Source organism: Fringilla coelebs, assembly GCF_963513975.1.
Source record: "Fringilla coelebs genome assembly, chromosome: 10".
In the NCBI taxonomy this organism is placed as follows: Eukaryota; Metazoa; Chordata; class Aves; order Passeriformes; family Fringillidae; genus Fringilla; species Fringilla coelebs.
Window position 1 is genome coordinate 20891008 of NC_140036.1, and position 22401 is coordinate 20913408.

Here is a 22401-nt window from a genome sequence, read left to right on the forward strand (position 1 = left end):
GAAATAAATCTGTACAAGGGAATACTGTGTTTAAATGAAGGCCAAGTTACTTATTCCACTGATTGGCTGGTCTGCTTCAACACAACTAAACCCCCCTGGTGATTAACTTAGTGTCATCTAACATTTTGCTAATCATTGCTAAGTGCTAATGACTAAGGTACCATTAATGTCAGTCACAGTCACAGCCACTGCCCAGCCTCTTGCCTGTCAAGAGGCACAGAGCAGAGTCTGCCCCAGCTGCCTCACACCAAGTGGGTTGTTGATCTGCTTAATGTGTGACTCCTCTTTTCAAAGATCGAGGGAAGGCTGACCAAGGAAGGAGAAGGAACACCCTGTTGGACAAAAACCAAAAAAAAGTTATTGATAATATAATATACGAGCCAATCTCAATAGTGCAGCAGTCATTTCTCAACCTTCACATATCATACAAGGAATGTGTGAGTGCAGAAGATCTCAAAGATTGGCAGCTTTTGAAATTACTGATTCAGCATTTCAAGAGTTTGAACAGGAAACATAACATACTGTCAAAATTGCAGAAGAAAGATTTTTTTTTTCCTTGTTACCAGCCTTGAGAGATTTGGAATGCAAGAACATGTTTTTGAGGAGTGGCTGTTAACAAGTATTAGTATATATCTTGCATCGTTTTTTGTAGTAATAATCTCCCTCCAAAATGAAGGCAAGATACACTGTGATAATCTCTTAGAGAAACAGAGCTCCCCCTCCAATTCTACAACTTTCTGTATTATCATCAGCTCTGAGCCCCAAATGAGATGCTGAACACATGTCTCCTTGGCTGCAGGAGGCAACAGACATCCCAATGATTTGTCAGAGCTTGCTTTAGCTGTGCCTGGATGGGCACACACTAGGCAAGAAGCTGACTTTTCTGATGCTTGGAGAATAAGCTGCTTCTGAGACTTAATTACTGTGAAACCAACACATCAATATGTAGCACTAAAAGTAAACCTCTTTGGATTAGCTGAGATTTTATATTCTTTTCACATTAGACCTCAAGATACTTGCACAAGCAATCCTCTGTTGCTCTTAAACAGCCAGCCAAGCTTCTCAGCACATCAACAGGTCACGGTAGTTGGGCAGCTTCTGCACCTGCATGCTTCAAGAATCTTTTAAACAGGGATATTTTGGGCAAGTAAGGGAATACACACTTCACTACGAACAAGCCCTATGCCCGTTTATGGCATGTCCTCCATTTGCAGTCATTGGCAATATCTGAAAATTTAACCCTAAACTCCTCTTTATAGAGCAGCTCTTATTAGGCTTGAGATTTGATACCAGATTTCTTTTTAAGTCTACAGATAGAGAATAAAAAACTAAAACCACAGCTAAAATGAGCTTGCAACCAAGTTATTAACGTTCTCAGAACTCTGGCCAGTGAGCTACATGGCCATTTGGACAACAGAAACAGTGAGGAATTCAACTGTATATCAACTAAAAAAAACCAAAAAAAAAACCCAAAAAAACAAACCCCATTTAAAAGTTTGTGAAAAAATAAGTTTGCACCCAGAACCAGAACCACATGTGAGTGCTGTGCATTAGAGGATGTTAAAGAACAACCCTGTGCATTAGAGGATGCTAAAGAAGAACCTAACACCACTTGAAGCCCTTTGTGCATTAGAGCTGTACCATGCTCTCTTAGCTTACAGCACTCAGGATTTCTTGCTCACTTCACTCAGGATCTGATGCACAGAATTTCCCAGCACCATGCTGGTTATCATCTCCAGCATCAGCACAAGTGGCAGTAACAACAGGGAAAGCACATGGTCTGTCCAAGGCATGACCATTTAAGCTTTCAAAGTTGGAAGAGGCTTTTCCTTCTAGAGCATTTGGAAGATGAGTATTTGGAGAGCCAGGACACAGCACAGGTCGAGGCTTGGAGCTTTGAGAGCTCCAATCAACAGAACTGGAGCGATGGACATTAACAGCACATTTGGCAGATCCACTTAAGCTGCACGTGGAAGAGGAACGAGCAATCTACAATTAGGAGGGATTTAAGAGTTAGTTCAAACAAGAAAAAACCCCCAAGTATCCAAGCTCTATTGATATTTTTTACTCTATGGCTATTTTCTGCACCAAAAAATTCCTACATAAGCGTAGGCCAAGATTTAATTTAAATAAAACAGTATGTCTGAATGACAGCTTTGACTCTTAATGGACTCAGACAGGTTTCCTGCAGTTTTAGTTTCCTATCAACAACTGCACTGGTATACCAGCTTGAGGGGCTGGAATCCAAACCTCTTTTCCCCTCAACCTTATAATTGAACCAAAAAGACTTTATGCAAGTTCAGTGGTGTGTGGCATTGGTTAAAAAAAAATCACAACACATCATCTGCTGCCAAGCTGTAGCTTATTACCACAGGTGCAAGAGGTCTGGGAAAAATCTGAAACAGGAACATGCTTTTGCAAGTTTTTAAGATTTTGTGGAAAACAAGTATTTTTGTCTGGGGTAGATATGCACAAAAAGAAAAGTACATGACATGCAAGTTCATGAGAAATGAGATACAGTGCTGTGTCAAAATGAAGACAATTAAAATGCAGAAACAATTGTTGCCATAATCATAACAGAAGGAAGAAAATCTCACTACAGAAAACTAGGCTAGAGCCCCATTGGTAGATGATTTTTTTTTTATTTCCTCTAAAGCAAGGGAGTCTGCTGTGCTACTTCCTCCCTTACTGCTTCATATTTTCTCATGTGGGAGAGCAGGGCTATATCTTTATGTTGTACAATTTAATGGCCACTCAAACATAGTGAATTACCTCAATACTGAAGTACTGACACATCAGTCAGTAATAGAAAGGTGAAAAGGATTCCCTTTTCTTGGCCTTCTGTCCCACATACTACAGATTAGAAAGCAGGTGCTTACTCATCAAATTTACCCAAACATTATAATAAAAAGCAAAGATGATGAAAAGATTTCTCCAAATCTAGTCTGCATTACTAGACTGTATTAGGAGATTGAGTTTGGCCTAATCTAGCAGGAGAAAGCTGTAACAGGCAGCCAGGCAGAGCAGAAGAGTTGCAATATGTAGAACAATATTTTATTTTACCAAGTTTTCTTAAACATTTACGAGGAGATAATTCCCTTGTTGTTTACAAACTTGCAGGCTGCAGCATCTATGTTTCTCTACCCTTCCTTCCCAGTTTGTTTCACAGGATGTCTGTCATCTCACTACTTTGACTGAAACATTCACTATACTATTCAGGGTTGTACACCACATTTCTTCTTAGTATTCAAAATCAAAAGCATGAACCAATACAAGACTTGTGTTGAAATTTTCTCACTCTCTCAGAAGAGGAAACATTCACTCCTGAGCAAAAAGATTGGTGGGTTTTTTCAACTTAAATGTCTAAGGCAACCCCCCAGTTTCTAGTGCATCAAGATTTTTCTGCATTTTCAGGAAGCAAGGCTTGTCATTAAACAGCTCTTGAAAATAATATCCCTATGAATGCTGTTAAAAATATTTTCTCCCCGCTGTAGATGCTGGAGTTGCTAAAGTGAGAGCAGCAGCAGCCATGAAAGGAGTGTGATGTAGAGAAGGTTCCTGGCTTGCCTGCACAGCTCACTCACCGCGAGGGAGGTGGTGCTGGTCAGGCGGCTGCCGATGTAACTCTCGGTGGAGCTGGGGCTCCGCCCTTCCGTGGCGCTGTGAGACATCAGAGCCCTGCGCAGGGCTCGCTTGGGCGTTTTGGAGAAAGAAAAGGCTCTTGTGACCTGAGGAGGTTGACAAGTGGTTAAACACTGACTAAATCCAGGCTGTAATAACTACTATTATACAGGCTACCATTCTGAAAATCTCTGGGATGTGTATCAAGTGTTGGTGGTTGGATCACATCCAGCCAAACACCCACACCTAAAGTGATCTGACTTTTAAAGGCTTCCCATCATCCTAGCTCTTCTCATTCTGTCCAAATACAAAGACAACACAGGATGGAGTGAGGAGAGCAGAGATTCAAGGAGAAGTCAAAGCAAGGTTTGGTCACCAAGGCTTCCCCACATCCCCCAGCCCTGCAGAGTCAGGCCTCCCCTCCTTTAAGTTGCTTCTCAATTTTGCATTATATTTAAAAGACTCAAAGTATTAAACAGCCTAAGTTCCATAACAGACTGAAAAATGACTACATAATACTTATGACTGTAATACTTAAGACTATAAATTCAGATATTCCAAAACCTTAAACACCCCTCACCTTCTTTCTTTAAGGAGATTATATTTAAGAGTTTTAGCTCAGATTAAGTTTTTCCTGTCACTACTGTAAATACTACAAACCACCTGAAAGAGGAATCCCAGCACAATTCTCTGGATAAAAAGCTCTATCTTACCTTTTTTGATGTTTTCTTTATTGCTCTGGATGCTCTGCTTAAAGTACTGTCCATATCTTTAGTATTCACTTCAACTGAATCAGGATCAGCAACATAAATGAGATTTTCCTGTAGACAAAAATATGGTCTTAATAATGGTCAAATATCAGCACTTGCCAAAATATAGTTTTCTAGTGCATTAGGTCAGATTTAGAGGGTTTAATAGCCATATTCCATATTTAATTCTTTACACAGTCCAGGAGCTATTCGTTTTCAAGCCATTTTGTTAGATCAACAGCTGGTGCAATCAGTTTGAAACCACTTCATCAGTAGTTTCACATTCAGTTTGTCTGATTCAGTTTCAAGTCCAGGGCTGACCAAATTAAAGGCAGTAGTTCTGAGGCATCCCCAGAGAGTTTCCAAGATAAACATTGCTTTATTCTACTGACACATCTAGCACATTTCTGAAGGGAAATCTTGAGAACTCCAGCTGTCAAGCATTAAGACTAAAGCCTTTCAGCTTAAGTGCAATACATGTTGCAGAATAGCCACGAGTTCTGGGTTTTTTTCATGCCTCATTCTTAAACTCCAGCATGTGCAAAGTAATCTCTGGCTACCTACTTACAAAACTGGGGAGGCAGAGGGGGCACACATGGGAGTGGGAAGTTGCTGGGATGATTTTTTTTGCTGTTTGTTGTCTGCATTTTGAGAAAAGACATTTTACAGTTAAAAAAAAAATCTCAGAAGGACCCCAGTCAGCAGCTTTATGGCCCTTCCTAGGGCCTAAGGAAGAGTAGCCAAAGCCTTTGCTGCCACCAGGTGGTAAAGTCAATGTTATCTCCATTTACATGATGCTCTAGAAGTATAAAACCAGGCAAAAGTGCTTAAACTGAAGCTCAATTTGACATTTAAATAAGCAAGAAAGAAACATTATATAGTTGGTACAGAAATTATAACTAATGAGATTCAGCAAAGTAGTTTACAATTTGTCAGCATATGATTGAGTGTCTTGGGGCAAGAGGGAACTATACATTTATTACACAAAGGTTTAATTCCTATTAAAAATCCAAGTTATATGTTACACAAAATACTGAAAATAGGCAATAGACAGACTAAAGAAAATTAACACTTCCACATCAGCACTTTTCATACTCAGTACCTAGAAGGGAAGGGAAACAACAAAGCCCAAGTTTTATTCCTAAGTCCCTAGACCACAAGACACACAAAATAAAAGATGCTGTTTTCATTACTTAATTACCTCTAGTGTAACAAAAATGCCTTTAAAAATCATAACCAAATACTGTTCTGTAAGAACACACTGTAGAACATAAAGCATTTCTAGTTTACACCAAGTAGCTTCAGCTGTATGTATCGCACGTATTTTCAGCAAATTGAGATGACTGATATGCATAGACTTTTACATAATTAAAACATCAGCTGAAAGCCTCTTGCTGTAATTGGAGAGGATCTACTCCTCAAATTAGTGGTTTTCTGCCTATAGAAAGCCCACACTGAATTTCTAGAAATGTGACAAGGCCAGTGCCTCCTTTATTTCACTGGTTTTTTTCATTTCCTTGTTATAAGGTTGTAGATTTCTGTCTACGGGAGGAAGATGCTTCATGTCTCTTGCAGTATTGTGGAGATAAAGTGTAGAGCAAAGAACTCAAACCAAAACAGAGTTAATCCAGCACAAATGATCAACAACGCTGGGATTGTAAATTCAAAGATAGCTGTGAAAGAAGCAAGCTGAATACAATTCTTGTTAAAACTACAGTGCAGAGTTGAATCATACCCTTTTCACCATCACAAATTGATTATAAATAATTTTTGATTTTTAAGCACTACTTAGCTTCTGCACAAACTAACTTGCAGGCTGTTTCCTTTTCTACCTTTTAACACTCACTTGCAGGCATGTTAGCACAAATGTTTTCTGCTCTACTTTACCTCAGGCATGTCCACTACTTCTTTCACTTCAGGTGGTTAAAGCCAAAAAGAGGGAAAAATCTCAATCAGCAGCATGGTTCCAGAGTACTTACTGCATCTGCTTTACAAATAGTGTTGGCCACGTGCCGACACAGCATCTTCAGCCAGTCCTCCTTGCAAGGGTCTTCAGTTGTCATCTGGAAACTGAGCAGCTTGTTGTTGAGTTCTGTAGGAGGCCTCACAACTAAGGCAAAAGCTTTCTGGCAATCTACATTTTGTTTAAAAAAAAAAAAAAAAAGCAAGGAGTTAATAAAAAGAATACGGATTTTTTCATCTAATTCATGTGGAAACTTCAGAAGGGTCAACTCTCTATCTGCCAGGAGCTGGAGCTACAGACAACATGATTTGGTGTGATAATTTCGTCTTTATTTACACACTAGCTCTTGTATCACTTGCAAGAACAGAATTCTGTCCACAGCCATCATCAAGAGGCTGCAATCAGCTATTCAGGCAATAGCTGAACAACCAAATAATCTGCAGAGCAGTCAGCCTCACCCACCCTCTTTGCCATTTCTCTTCTTAATTGGGTTTCTATGTTCAGGTGCTTCAGAGTACATAAAGCAGAAGACATGATGTGCATATCCTCTTCACTTACAGTGAAACACCAAATCTTGCCAGGAAAGAGATCTAGAAACTGGTGTGCCTAGATTCTTCATAAGTCACTATTAAAGCTGGAGCAGTATGGCAAATCAGACAGAAAAATTAAGTCATCTTTTAAGATGCCAAGCACAGCTCCTCCTGAGCATTATCATCACCAGTTAGAAGAAAATTTGGTTTCACACCAACAGCACTTTTCTCTGGCCAGTCTAATGCTTTGGGCTGAAGTTTGAGGTTTGGTTTTTATTTTGTAAATCCAGAGCTGTCAAGTGTTTAACTCTGTTTATTTCATACTGCCAATTGGTTGGCTTATGCTAATGCCGTCTAATGCCATCAGTTCTGCCAAATTCAGCATCCTGCAGCAATTCTCAAAAAGCCAAAAGGGCACCAGTACAAGGAATTCTCAAGCTCATACAGAGATTCAAACAGAGGATTTTACTAAAATCACATACCTAACTTACCATACAATAAATACACCTTAGCATTCCATCCCACAAGAGCAGAGCTTCCTCCTTTACACCCTGAAACACAGTTTAATTAGCTACCACAGCACTTCAAAACACACAGACCTTCTGTCTCCCTGATGTCCAAGACTTTCTTGATCTGGGAGAGAGGCATGAGAACAACATGCTTGAGAGAAGCAGGAGGCCTTGTGTGGCCATGGGGACTCTTGAAAGCTCCAATAACTTTATGCCGTTTCCTCGCAATCTGCGGTTAAATAGAATAGAAAGGGTCAGTTGGAAAAGGTCTTGCCATTGTTTCCTTTCCTTTCTATATTTTTTACCTTTTTTTGCCTGTTATACCAGGCACAGAAAATCTTGCTACTCTACCACTATTCACTGCCTACAGCCCAAGTGGCCCAGCAATATTTGCTATTTGGCATCAAAACCCTCAGCTGAAAAATACAATAAATTTTTTAAAAAATACCTAGAGAGGAAATAATTGTGCATTACAGACCTCAATTCTACCTTGCATAACAAACAAGGGTCCTTTGAAATCTACCACAAGGTAGTCTAGATTTAAGCAGAAAAGACGACATCTATATGCATGAACCAACCTAAGGTGTGGTGTGTTATGTCCTAGAATTATCACTTGCTGTTGCTTATGCATGCAACCATTGAGGCTGCAGGCTCTGCATAAAAACATGTAAGGCACTTGTGTGTTCAAGTAATGCATCTTGTTGTTTATCTCTTGTCCAAGAGACAAGCCAAGAAGCTTTATTAAAAGTGGTTTTATTTTCCTTTCCTTCCTCTATGAGAAGTGATGAAACTGAGTTGACTCAACAGGGAGAGTTCATCACTAGTCACAAGAACAGGCTTTTCTAAGTGCTGCTCAGGACAGCACTAATTTGGAATTATTTTAGAGTTGGTCTTCTATGAAGACCGTGTTCTTCACTGCTGCAGACAGCAACAAGTACTTTATGAAAGTGTCCTTTATAAATTCAGTTCTTCCACTTAAGTCTCCAAAACCCAGCAAGATTATTCTTCCCCTCTACTTCTTCCTAACATATTTTTAGTTTAAGGCATATATTACAACTTTTTGGTTTTTTGGTAGCTTAAGAACAGACTGGTCTACCAAGGCCCACTATTCACCCCCATTATATACAACTAAACTTTAAAAGGACAAACAACCTGATGAGCCAAAGACTCCAGCACTTTTTCATCCATTGCTGCTACTCAAAGTGCTATTCTGATAAACATTTTTTTAACATATTAAGCTGGTTCTATGTTTTTACTCTGGCTGCAATGCATAAAAGGCTACATTAACATCTCTCAGCCATGAAAGTCTTATACAGTAGTTAATAGAAAAGAAACATCAGCATGTGCTGACCTATCAGCAATCTCTGACTTAGAATTCTGCCTCAAAAGGTCTTAAATTCTACTTATTTATATTCACATGTAGTGTCAAGCCTTTTGCAATTCAGTTCATGAGATGTGCTGGTATAGTCACCTTACCTCTAGACAATCATTGAACAGAAAGAGCGTGACCTGCTCTCCCCTGTCACAGAGGTCATCCCCAAGAGCCACAGTTTCCAGACGCTGCACCAAGCTGCGGTGGGAGGACAGGAGATTGGCCTAAATGACAAAAGCAAAAAGCTCATTAAGCATTTAGTTCAAGGGCTGGATTACTGCTTGCTTACAGCTTAACACTGACAATCTGTTTAAACCAGCACCGTTGCATTGTAGCCTCACACATTTTTGCAAAGGGAACGAAGTACTGCAGTCATTTAAGAGATCTGCAGCTTTGGAGAAATTACTTACTGGACATCCATCCACTTCATAGACAACGTCAAAGAACTGCCTTTGTGCCTCTGTTTTTCTTTTGTCTTCATTAATGTGTCTAAGGAAAGCATATTATATTAATCTTCAATACCAAGTAACAGTAAATGGATGCACTGCAGTTAAGACATACAAAAATATTAAAGCTAAACATTCAGGGAGTGAATTTACACAGCAGCACTTGCCACATTTGCCTGAAGAAATAACCAAATACCACATGAAATCACATAGGAAACTTCATCTCTAGAATGCTATTCTTGTCACACTACCAGCACTTGACAGACCAAACAGTTAAAATAAATTCCCCTCTCCTGCCCTGCAATATTTTGAACCAGACACTGACACAACTCCGTTCTTTACAGCCTGCATTTTGTCTCCCCCAAATCAGGACTGCAGTTCATCAAGCAGCAGATCCAAGAATAATTACAATTTAAAAGTTGTTGCTAAAACTGGACAAACATTTACCCAATTAATGCAGGAGTTCTTGTTGCTGGAGACATACGCTACACTTCAAAAGAGGTGAGACTTACAATCTAAACAACTTCAGCCTTCAGCTAATTAACTCATGGAACACTGCCAAGAAGAGCTAATACAGGACCAGAAGAAAAACTAGTCTCCCACCAAAAGTCTGTCCTTTCAGTAGATATAATGCATAGGAGTAAGCTTTAAAGACAAAAAACCCAGCTCTTCCATTTCAGAGGGAAAAGATAGGAATAAGAGCTGGAACAGAACAGAGGACTGGGGACAGCCCCTGCTGAGGCAGGGGGTCAGCAGAGTACAAGTGCTGGGGAGTGTCACAGACTCCTTCAGAGCTCCAGCACAGAACACCAAAGTGACAAGAGCAGCCAAAAGGAGGCTGAAGAACACCTACAGTTATGTTTACTTACGGTTCCTTGTGGCAACATAACACTGACAATTTAGGAGGAACAGAGGGATGTAACTGCAGTATGTTTAACAGTATGCTCCATAGAATCAACATGACTTACGTCATCACCTCCTTTAATGACTCAATAGCTCGCTCTAGAGTTATTTTATCTGGGTTCTCTTCTGCTGTATGTTTCTTAATATCTACAATTAAAAAAAAATATAAAGAAATAAAAACTCTATGCATATTACAAGTGCCTGAAAAGAAACATTAAAAACTCGAATTTAAACTGAGTTAAGATAAGCTGACTGAAGACATCAGATCTACCCTGGAGTCCAAGTAGCACTGATTAAGTGGGGAACAGAAGCTGTCCAGACATCTCATTAAGAAAAAAAGACACATACAATACAAAAACCAAACCCTTAAACTATTAAAAAAAAAAAAATTGAGGTGCAGAGACAAGCACAGAAGCCTTTTTCCACCTGAAGCAAAGGATGATGTGGATTTTTTATTATCTTTATTAACAAAAGCATTATTACGGCAAGTGGCTGATACCAGGTGGAACACATGAAACTGAGCCTTGTCAATATGAATTGCTCTCTAGTTTATGTTAGTTTCATTTGAATCTCAATTATATTCTTGTTTGAAGAGACAGAATTGTCAGTGCAAACTGTTCCTCTATCTGTATCCTGCATACAAATGTATGAACAAGTGGAATTTAGACAGAATTTATGCTTTCTTCAGTAGTGGGTCTCACTGACTGCCAGGAATCATGGTTAACTCAGATAATCAGGCTTTTTTTAGATGAGAAAAGTTGTTTCTAATGATGACAAAAGGTAGACATCATCATCTGGTTTTAACACTTTCACAGACAAACTAATAAAAATCACATGTCTAGGTTACCATTTAGTAGCAGGGCAACACTGGGCAGCCTTTGAACAGGGCGGATAAGGAGCTCGGCGAGGCTTTGGCGGCCACATTCAGGTTTAGCTTGATTTATCTGGGGAAAAGGAAATAATGCTTACTTTTTTTTTTTTTTTACACACATACACAAGAAGAGCACAAGATCAGAGAAAAATTCCCTTCCTTGAAATTAGCATTGCTATACAAGTGTGAGAATTGTTTACCACAGTCATTAACAGAGCATGTTAAAAACCACATTCTATTCAAAAGTACACAGTGATTTATTTTCTCAGAATGCCTAGTTTTAAAGGGTCCACATCAATCCTTCAGCTCTTGTTCCAGGTAATGTGGAGTGGGACTGGGGATGACCTGTTCTCTTATTTATTCCCCATCTTTTAGATATCAATACTTGGAGGTAATTCCTAGTTCCTCAGAAAACACAAGCTGAAACTGTCAGTGTTTGACACTTGACTATTTAGATATAGGTGTTAAAGCTACACTGCACTATTAACAGTACACACATATCCAAGGAGATCAAGAGTCTTAAGCCTCATCTTCAGATAACTTTCTTTGAAGATCATCTTCCTATTAGATCTCCACTGTTAGGCTCCGATTCATTAGTCACAAGAATGTTGAGAAATCCTACCTCCCTGGAGCTTCACAGGTGCCCAAGGAAAGTTAAAAGCTGTTTCAGAAATACAAGTCTCACAGGGAGGGGACCAATCAAAGCAGCAGCTCCAGTTATCTTTACAGAAAGGAGAAAACATGTATTTGGGAGCAACTTTTTTCCAGCAATAAATGCTTATAATCAAACCATCTTGAAAGCTGTTTAACAAAGGAACTCAGACTTTTTCTGAAAGGGTCTTATGAGGAGCTTGAGGGATTGAAGTTCAAATCCTTCCTATTTCTGTCTCACCAAGAAGTGTTTGAACTTCACATTCTTCCATTTACTGCATTCAGTAGAACATGGTAACAGCCCCCATGTTCTACTCATAGAGTTAGTTCTGCAGACACTTACCTTTAGGAAGGCATGAAACCTTGGTTTCTGCTTTTCACATCTTGTAATCGTCTCCTTGCTCATTTCAAAGAAATTGACAAATGGAGGGTATGTTTTCAACAAGTCTTTTGACTGAAAGAAACAACTGTTAGGGCTCTGCTTTACATATTATGTATCCTTGTACATATGTTCATATGCCCTGAGCCATACAAATCTGCTCAAAGGCACACTGCAATAAAGAATAATGAAAAATGTGTTGTAAACCCATACGTGTTCTCAGAACAAGTTAAGACATTTTTGCATGCCAGATGCCCCAGATTGATGCTGCTGATTAAACACAGGTGGCTCCCATCAGCATCAAGCAAACGTGACAATCTTAGAAGCTGCTGAGCAGCTCGAGTAGGAGGCAGGTTGTCACCTAGCAAGAGGTTTTTGGTGAGAATTTTGGAAATTTCAGACAGGTACTTTCGCCAGTTACTGCAATCACCTTTTAAACCACCAGAAGCAATACCTTAGACTGAACTTTTGAATGACAAGTACTATTTGTCTCAAAATCATCAGATCAGCAAAATCATAAGATACCTAGCAACCTATTTATGTTAAAATACTTGGCAGTCCCAGACTTATCCTTCCTGTTCTACACAGGACTCCTTATTCACTTACACGTTTCAAGCCTTGAAGAAAGAACATAAGTTTGTGAAAAGTTATTTTCTTAGTTCTTTATTATTGATCAGAGGCAGCAGGTGGCTAAGGGCCTGGGAAGTGGCTTTTAATGTCTGAGTAAAAAGCGTGTCTGTAGCGTTGCAAATTGCAGTTCTCAAACTGTAGCTATTTGTAGTTATAATCCTTCATACCTGTGAACAGACATACACACTAAAACTTGACATGGATTGTATCACCTAACTCAACAGAAAAGTCTAAATAAAAAAGACAAGGATACAAATTGGAGCTCTTTCTCAGCAGTGCTTTGCTTGTGTTTGCTAGCTTCTAGAAGTGGATTGTTCATAAGGCAAGATAATAGTTGCAAGTATAAAGAAAGAAACAGGAACTTACATATTTGAGAATGATATCACCAATACTTTTGCTTTCAGTCCAGTTTATCATAAGATCTTCCAGGTCTTCCTAGAAGACATGCAGGGATGGGGGGAGAAAACAAGCTGAGCATAAAGTGCATAAAGCCATTAAATGGGATAACTATTTTGCCAAACACACATCATTAGGTGTGGTTTTGTGCTGACAAAACAGGCAATCCTAAAAGCTGTACAATTTTACATTCAGCCCCTCCAGTCTACTGAGGGCTGAAAACAAGAGATGTCTGGCTTACTGAATATGTATATATAGCTGTAAATCAGTGCAAGTACAGCTTGGCAGCATGTCAGGACTAGCCAACTCTGCAGCAAGATGACACTGCTGCATCCAACACAATACACAACACATCCCAAAGGAATACTGAGAAAGGATACACAGAAGAAAGTTGAACCAATTCTAATTAAGATTGCACAACTTATCTAGGACTTAAGTCTATAAGACAGGATTGAAATAGAACTAGGGTAGATTCCACTTGCTTGCTACACCAGGGTGTCAAGGAAAGTGAGACCAAGCCTGTTAAGCCTATATGAGCTTGCTAAGGATCAAGCTCAATCACCATCAGATAATAAGAGGGACAGGAGGGCACAGCTGAAGGTTCAGGATTCACCTTCAGTGAAAAGGATTTATCACTAATATTGGTTTGTTGCTGCCACTGCTCATATCTTTATAACACCAAAGATGAAGGAAAACACAACTACATCAAAGCAACTCTCTGCTGCAAGTGACTTCAATTTCCACACAGACACACAGCTCTGCTTTCATCTCTGTCTCAGTGGGCACACATCAATAGCCGGTGTGATTAACCAGACTGGACCCCACTGGTTGGAAAAAAAAAACCCAACAAAACCTGTACAAACAAATCACCAAGTTGCAGGTAGACTGCAAGTCTCTCTACTTTAAAAGCCTACAGAGAAATGTTGCCAGGAATAGGCAGATGCCACTATTTGAAAGAGTATGTATCAGCACCAGAAGAGTTTATACCTATCCAGCAGACACAACTGAAAACATACAAAAAAGACTCAAAGTCTCTATGAAAGCTTGCCTTGATTTTAGTGTGCACATCAAGAATATCTGGAATGCTGCCAAATATGGTCTTGATCTCTTCCTGTGCAAGGATTGGTCCCCCAAGTTGTCCTTCCTTCTCCAATGGAACTTGAAACAACTGATGAATTAAGGGGAAAAAAAAAGTTAATGCCCTCCCAACTGCTAACATTGTGTTAGAAAGTTATGAAAGCAACAGTGGTTTCCTTCTGGATCATCATTTCCCACAGTCATAATCTTGAGATGTCTCCATTCAGCAAGAGTGGGTTTTGGAGAGTGGTTTGAAGATACAAACACTTAGTTTGATACATTTCTACAGCATAGCCCCCTCTCATCTCTTTCTACTCACACACATCTTGGTTAATTCTTTAATTAGATAATCAGCTGCAATAGAAATAAACTTTCAAGAAATTAAGCTCTTCCTGTAAGTTGTTCGCTATTCTGCTCTTCTTGGAATAATTTAAAAAAAAATATTTTCCCCCTCTGCCATCTCTTTATTCACTAATATCTAAAATATTAGTCAAGAAGATCTTACTTTCCTGACACTTCCAATTTCCATATATATTGCACTACCACTGCAGATCCCAGATTAGAAATTGTATTTTCCAACCTGAACCTGAGTGTTTTTATATGTCAGTAAAATTACATGAGACTGCTTATATTGTCATTTTCCTGTGAAGCTTTGATGCACCCAAGCCCTCAAAAGCCTGCAGATCACAGATTGAAAATACTGATATAAACATTGGCTATCTTATTATATTTGACCTGGACTGGCTTTAAAACTATCTTACCTGAATAATTGTTGTCAGAATATCAACATAGTTACTTTCTGTCTGATACAATTCCTTTGCAACCTGCCATCTTGCAGACTGCTTGAGAGGAAGAGAAGTTGAGTTTTTGGAAGGTCTTGCACAGGATTTTGGTGTTTCTGATGAAAGATATTCCCAAAAGAAAACAGAGCTTTATTACAATAGAAAATAGAGCTTTATTACAATAGAGTCCCTAAAAAAGCTCACCCTCAAAGACAAATGAAAAAACTTCAGAATTTTTAAATGAAGATAAGTTTGGGGTTTTTTTAAAAGGCTATATTCTAGATTTATCAGGGCTCTTTCAAGAAAATGGCTCTCTATTACAGCCTACTTATGGAGCAACAGTAATACATTATTCCTCAAAATTAGACTGAAACTAATAAGCCATTTATAGGCAGGTCAATGACTTGACCCTATATTTCAAAGACCTAGGAGTGGGCCCTGCAGGAATTTTCCCTTTAACTCCTCTAGAAAAGAATCTTTGTCCTCTTTCCTCCAAGTATCCTATGGAGAATGTTTTAGATGATTTACTGTTGACCGCTCTGCTACAGACTTCCAGCACAGTACTTGAAGCATTCTGGAGCAACACTCAACTGTACTCCCTATTTATCACCTCTGTATCTATTCCTTCAGATATGAACACACTTACTGTGATGACAAGAGGCAGCTTGGCCTGTGTCTGAACTCTTCACTCAAACTTTTTCCTCCCCACTTTGAAAAGCCTGGAATTACATTGCAAATCTATAGCAGAACCTGTAAGATTTCCCTACCACCACCATTTCCACTTGCACGCAAGAGCTGTTAAACACTAAGTGTGGCTGAATGGAAGGTTTTAGCTCTACCTCCATTGGCAGTGCTTGACTCTGGAGTGTTGGAAATATCCAGCAAGGAGCCAATAGAGAGGGAATGTTCAGCTGAGGGGCGTTTCCGAGGAGGGAACGGGGACATGTCTGTTTCCCTGGTCAGCTGGGCCAGAGTCTCTTTCAAGCGGCGCCGTTTGCGGTTGCTGTTGGGCGTGCTCAGGGAAAGCAGCGACACAGACTTCTTGAAATCAGGACTCTCTGACTGCAGGGAAAGAAAACTTCATTCAGGGGGTTCATCCTCTGTGTCCACCTCAACTCAGTGCAGAGATTCACAGAGACAACACACAACACAGAAGGAAACTTCTTAGGGAAGCCAAGGGAAAATGGGTGAAGCTTTTTTCCCCCCCCTCTTTTTAAAATGGAAACCACACTGGCATTTTGTTAGACTAAAAGTAAAACCTTTGGGAAGGAGAAAAAAGTTTCTATTCCAAATTACTACTCTATGTATAAAATTTATAATGGATGACCTGGAACTTAAATGCTGCTATAAAACCTCTGATCTCTGGCCCCCCACACACTATGTTGCATGCTAATTTTACCACCAAAATATGCTGTGCATTGTGTGAGTGGTCAACATACCTTCTCAAACAAATACATGGACTCTCCAGCTCTGGCATCCATTTGAATGCTTCCCCAAAACCACTAAAGGAAAAAAAAAAGTTTATAAACACATTACAGAGATTCACCCAAAGTTAAAAATATTCAAAATAACCTATAATAGTTACACAGTTGGCATGGAAGATATTTTTTCAGAATAAGAACACACAGTTCTACATAGCAGCATTCTCTAAAGAATTTTCAGCACTAACCTCTTGCTTTACAACATAAAGTTTTTTTAAAGGCTCAAATGGAAGATCTTTTACTGTACTTTCTTCAACCACCAAGTGCGTACACCTTTCATCACCAACTGGTAAATAATGTCCTCCTAGATAAAAAAAGAGGCAAATAATCAGGAAAGAATATTCTTGTAAGAAATTAGTCTATTACTTAACAGTTCTGTGGCACCTATCATTATAAACTCCATCCCATTCTTCCCACAGGTTTTCATAAACAATCACCTTGCATTTCTGTCATTTCTTCCATATTAGCTTTCTCATCATCAGAGAATCCCAGGAAACTTAGCATGCAATCCTGAAAGGGAGGAACCTTGAACTGGTTTCTAAAATCATCAGCAGCTGCACAGAAATCACTGAAAGAAAGATGCACAAAAAAGTCACTTAAGTGACTTATATCAGTATTTAAGCAGAAGCTCACAACATTTCAGGTGAACAGGATGCAAAGTAAAGGCTGAAGGAAAATAAACACCTACATTTCATTCCTTTTCTCCCATGCCTTATAAATCCACTCAGCTTTCACGATAGGAATACCAAGGCTTACAGCAATCTACAAAACAGGAAAAAGCATAAGTTGTACCAAAGATTTCCATTTAAATCTTTGCCACATCAAGAAAAATTTGTAACCTTCCTTTTACTTTTATAGACAGATACTGCAAAAAGTGCATATATTCCTTCAAAAGTCATATCCAACTGCAGCTCCCCAGAGTTAGAACGTATGAATTCAGTGAGTAGGAAATCAGATCAATAGCTATTTTGACATTTCCTCAAAAGTGCACTATTTTGTTCGTCTGATATCCTTCATCACTCACAAAAACACAAAATCAAATCTCTGTTCCAGTGGAATATGGGATTTTTTTCTACTTTTGATACTTTGTATGAAGAAAAATATCCCATCCTGCTTTTATCAAAGAGAAAGTGACTATTTGAAAGGTAGCTGCTATGACTTCTTGAGAGGTTGTACAGTTTTCCTACATTTTCTCCTTTGAGTTGGCAGAAAGGAGTGTTTGAACAGAAAGTAGGACTTCTCTTCCAACTGCAAGATTATAAAGTAAAACAAGGGAAAAAAAAAAAGGCAACATCCTACCAACAATTCAAACCAGGGAGAGTCAAGAGGCATAGATTTTGCTACATCATATTGAATAGTATAAAATTCTATAATCTGTTATTTACTTCTAAGCTGAAGTGTCCCAAGTGATTCCCTTTTGGAATCGGAAAAGAAAAAGCATGCTCATGTCTATGCATAAAGTTATATTTGAATCCTCACCCATAAACAACTTTAAAATAATTTTTAGAAGACATGCACCAATTAAAGAATGAAGTTTTCTACACGTTACCTTAAAGTTTATTGTTTGGACAGACAAAAGCAGGCATTTGTTCATCACTATCTTCACTACTGGTAGCAAATCTTGTTATTTACTACACTTGTCTATTTCAAATTTATGTTATTTAGATCTCCCACAGATGTAAAAACATGCCAAAGCTAAACACCAGACAAAGATGAATTCACCATTACAAGTTATTGCTGTTAGTACAGGAAAAAACAGCAGCTTCTGAGCTGAAGTATAAGGAACAAACAGTCTACAAAAGCCAAATTCCAAAGGTTTCTATGAAACACCAACTCAAGCTTACATACTCTGAATTTGTCTCCATGTGTTGAGTTTGCCACCAGATGAGTAACTTTTGAGCTAAAGTCCCTTCTAATAATTCCACCCATGTGATGAACCAAGGTCACAAGCTTAACCTGAAAAATGAAGATGAAAAGTTTTCAGTATCTTTTGAAGAGCGAGTTCAGTACAAAAGTGGTTTACAAAGCAAGTTACAGAAGGTTACATTAAATGTCTAGAAATAGAAATACTCTGATCAGTTCTTAAAACAACTTGTTCACAGCGACAGCAGATACAGCTTATACATCAAAAGAGCTATTAAGATTTATTTTTATTTCAACATTTAACACAGCCTTGCTGTGTAGCCTGAAGACTGCATGCTCGTATCCAAGCTACCAGTACTCTCATGATCATCATACATAATGCCCTCACCTTTTCACACATGTTAGATTTGACATTTTCCTTGCTGATTTAGTCAATTCTAGATCAAACCTAACTAACCCCAACACCAGGCAAAGGCTTTTGGCTTGGGTTTGGTTTTTTTCATATGAAGATGTGGAGCCATATTGTTGATTCCCAAGTGTCCAGTAGGGAAATTAGATGGCAACTGCCTACTGAAATGGAAAAGCCATGTGCTAGAGTATCAAACAGAGTAAAGTCCTGATAGCACAATATCATGACAAGATCACAAGCCTGCAAATGCTCTGAACAGAGCTACAAAGATTTACTTGCTTATTCTACTACATGTACAAAAAAAGTGAACACTACTGAGTAAACATGTTCTTATCTGAAGCTTCAACTTACAAACCTTTAAGCCCTATTGAATTAGAGCAGTTTAATGTCACTTAACAAAAAAGTGACCAAAAATGACACAGACAAAATGACTTGAACACAGTTTTGTTCCCATCCTCAAATATCACTGCCTCTGGACTTGCAAAAATTCAAAAGAACAAACAATTCATTCTCCCCATACAAGCCTGAGAGAGTCATGGTTAAACCTTATGGGTGATGGAACAGAAGAGTATCTTGAAAATACACTTAACATGGTTTTACCAATCCCAAAAAGAATAAATTACTTACTAATTCATCTTTCTTTCTGAATCCTGTAAAGCACAGTACCAAGTTCAACATACTTGCACAGTACAGTGGACGGCAGAAGAAAGGTAAAGGCTGAAAACAAGAGGAAAGCTCATGAGTCAACAGCATACTGCACCCATTAAAGTTTTCACATTACCTTCAAACATTACTGTCATTTCTAGTATTAAAATGCATCAGACACTAGTCCAGGACTGTGTGCTCAGTTATACCTCTGCTCCAGGCCTGCTGATAACGTAACTAGAGCATCCCCAAGTCCTACAGGTAGCAGTCCATCCTTTTATTTCCTCCCCAATCCATCTGCTCTACATTACAACTTTGGAAATATAGAGTGATTACTGGAGAATCATTTGTATGCTGCCTTTCCCAATGGCACAATCCCAACTGGTGATCAGCAACTCCCACAACTATAGCAGCAGGTGTAGCCTTACCTCTGTCTGCCTGCACTCTCTCACTATGTGTGATATCCTAACACAGCATTAGAAACTTGCTTATCTCAAAATTCTCTTGCTAGGGATGTTTCTAACTGATTGGAGGAGCAAGAGGAATTTTACTGTGAACTCTTAGAACTCACTGCAGTGGGGAGCTACTCATCTGCAGGAAGCACACACCTCTCCTTTCTGTGCACAGTGCAGCACAACCGGCGGCCCGATGACTCGGCAATCTGCCTTGCAGAGGTTGCTAAAGATGGGAGCTTGGAAGTCTGACACAACGAAGATTGTCTCAAACTCTGGGGAATCAGAATCTCCAAGCTCTTCTATCGTGTCTGTCTTTATGTAGGGCATCTTAATTTCCTTGATGCACAGGGGTGAAAGGGAAAGCATTACTCAGGTAAGATACTTGCACAAGTGTAAAATTCAACTGATGTTTATTTGGACCATTAGAAAAATGTGTGATTCATATTTCAGGGACAGAGTTAGGATTTGTGAAAGCTGAATGCAATGCACTGTTCTCTAGCATAAGAATAGCTATGAACTGCTGCATGCTTTAAGACTGAGTGTCAAAGTAATTCCTGCTTTTGAAGATCAGAATTCTGGTTGCTTAAGTATTTTATGTATCAGTTCACCCCAATAATGTAGCACTGGAAGGAGCTAGATAGAATAAATACCCTAAGCTCAAAAGATAAATGAAATTTCAGATTGTCAGAACAGCTTAGGGTACTGCAAGATGCTACTAAAAAGTAGCATCCAGTTTGCAACAGCAAGCTCCATGCTGCAAAACACCTACAGAACAGAAATAGGCTTTGTTCATTGCTTGATATTTTTTAGGGTTTAAAAAAATTTGTCCATTCCATTTTCAAACACTAGATCCAAACTTTATGTCTTTCGCATCAAGAAACGGAAAAGCATTTCTTGCACTTCAGTTTGAATGCAGTTTTCAGTTGAAAGAGAAGTCCATTGACAATTACAATGCCAGTTCATAGCACAAACTTATGTGTGACTGAACATATGCATGCAGTTGGATGTTCCCATGGATATTCTGATGCCCCTGTTAGAAAAGAGCCACAAGTATTACTCCATTTTTTAAAAAGTGCTAATTGGATGAGCTGTGACACCATCAGAACCATTAGCATACATTATGACCATTATGCCCAATTAATCCAAATTAAAGTGCGTGCACATTTCAGTCCCAGTGAAGTGTAACATGCTGCATGCAATTACATGTGCTGAATTGCATGACATACCATATGAATAATACTTTTTATTAGTTTTTCTTCTGATTTATCAGGGCTACTTTCCTTTATCTTTATAACAGGTACTTCCATTATCTTAATGGTCTGTGGAAGAGGAGAACTTTAGTACAGAAGCAAATTGGTTACTACAAGTCTGAAGGCATAACATATCCTTCCAGTGACTGTTTTATCTCAGGTCCACATACCTCCAAGGCTTTCAGAAGCTCCTCACGTTTCCCTGCTTCCTGAACCAAAACCACTCGTGTTTCTATTTGAGGCATTTCTTCTGCTTAGAGAAAAGCAAGGATAATATTTGTATTTTAGCAGAAAAATCTATGTAATGTCTAAATCAAGCAATAATATATAGAAGAACACAGGCAGACAGTAGCCTTTCAAGATTCCTTATCAGGAGCAATCCTGAAAATAAATGTTACTTTAAGAAGAGTGTCCTTTAATTAAGGCAAACCAAATTGACTTAGGGCCCAACCTTCTTAGCGTGAGGTGAAACAAGAATCTGCAAGTCATGACCAGTCAAAGCAATAACGTAAATCAAGGGGTAGGGAGGAGGAAAGACAACAAGCAAATGAAAACCCCAAAAAATTACAGGCTTCATGCTTCTAGCAGAATTAGATACCAAGATCTGCTGGAAAATAGCTAGTATCTTTTCTAGTTTCTGTGTTCCTGGCTGACAAGGTTCTTTACTTTCTTGGTAATTGAGCAGTTACCAGGAATATCAGAACTGAAACTAGATGCCTTTTTCTTTTTTTCCATGCATTAATAAGCCTTCAAAATATTAGGAGTAAGAACAAGTCTTGCCTGCACATCATTTACATCAACAGACCACCAGCAGATTTTGGCTACTACCTTGGAGGAAAACATTGGTGGTTGTTTTTTAATTTCAGGATTTGTTATTGAATTAATTTTGGGCTTAAGACTGTTAATCCCTTCACCTCTCTACCTTATACCTATTAATCTGTCCACCTGTACGTAACAGAGCAGCTGCAGTTTCCAAACACTGCTGTCAAAATGTCACCTGGAGTGATTTATTCTACAGAAGAGACATCAAATGAAACTGACAGCTTTCTGTACAACAGCCAGAAAAATCATTCCGTTTGGGCTGTAACCCCAAATGCTCTTAATGAAAGGATTCCAGATCAACACCCTTTTCCCTGTTCTATGTACATTCTGGAGTTCAAAGTACTTCTGGTTTTTCAAAACTACTAAATACCAACAAAGTAATCAGTCATTGCAAAAACCAAGCAGTCTTAACATAAACTTCCCCCATTACCTTCAACATCCAGAACAGCTGCACGGAATACATTCTCTTTGGAGGTTTCTATAATCTTTGAATCAAGAACAGAAGTATCAGCCAAGAGGCTCCTCCCAGTTTCAGACACCAGAGTACTGCTGTCAGCCATGATTATGCTTTGTTTCCTTCTTCAACAGCTGGAAAGC

The 22401-nt window shown here is 38.9% G+C and overlaps 1 protein-coding gene across 1 annotated transcript; it reads right to left on the minus strand.

The window, feature by feature from the left end:
- Nucleotides 1-242: 242 nt before the first annotated feature.
- ECT2 (epithelial cell transforming 2) lies at nucleotides 243-22364 on the minus strand (the record flags this gene model as incomplete). Its single annotated transcript, XM_084212154.1, has 24 exons — nucleotides 243-332; nucleotides 3585-3728; nucleotides 4335-4442; nucleotides 6350-6504; nucleotides 7463-7601; nucleotides 8849-8968; nucleotides 9155-9233; nucleotides 10159-10240; nucleotides 10941-11037; nucleotides 11959-12069; nucleotides 12991-13059; nucleotides 14069-14188; nucleotides 14859-14995; nucleotides 15719-15941; nucleotides 16319-16381; nucleotides 16549-16664; nucleotides 16798-16928; nucleotides 17049-17122; nucleotides 18209-18316; nucleotides 19260-19349; nucleotides 19886-20068; nucleotides 20959-21051; nucleotides 21153-21232; nucleotides 22235-22364. 24 exons carry the CDS (start codon nucleotides 22362-22364, stop codon nucleotides 243-245), a joined length of 2742 nt encoding a protein of 913 aa, XP_084068280.1.
- Between the last annotated feature and the right edge of the window lie 37 nt (nucleotides 22365-22401).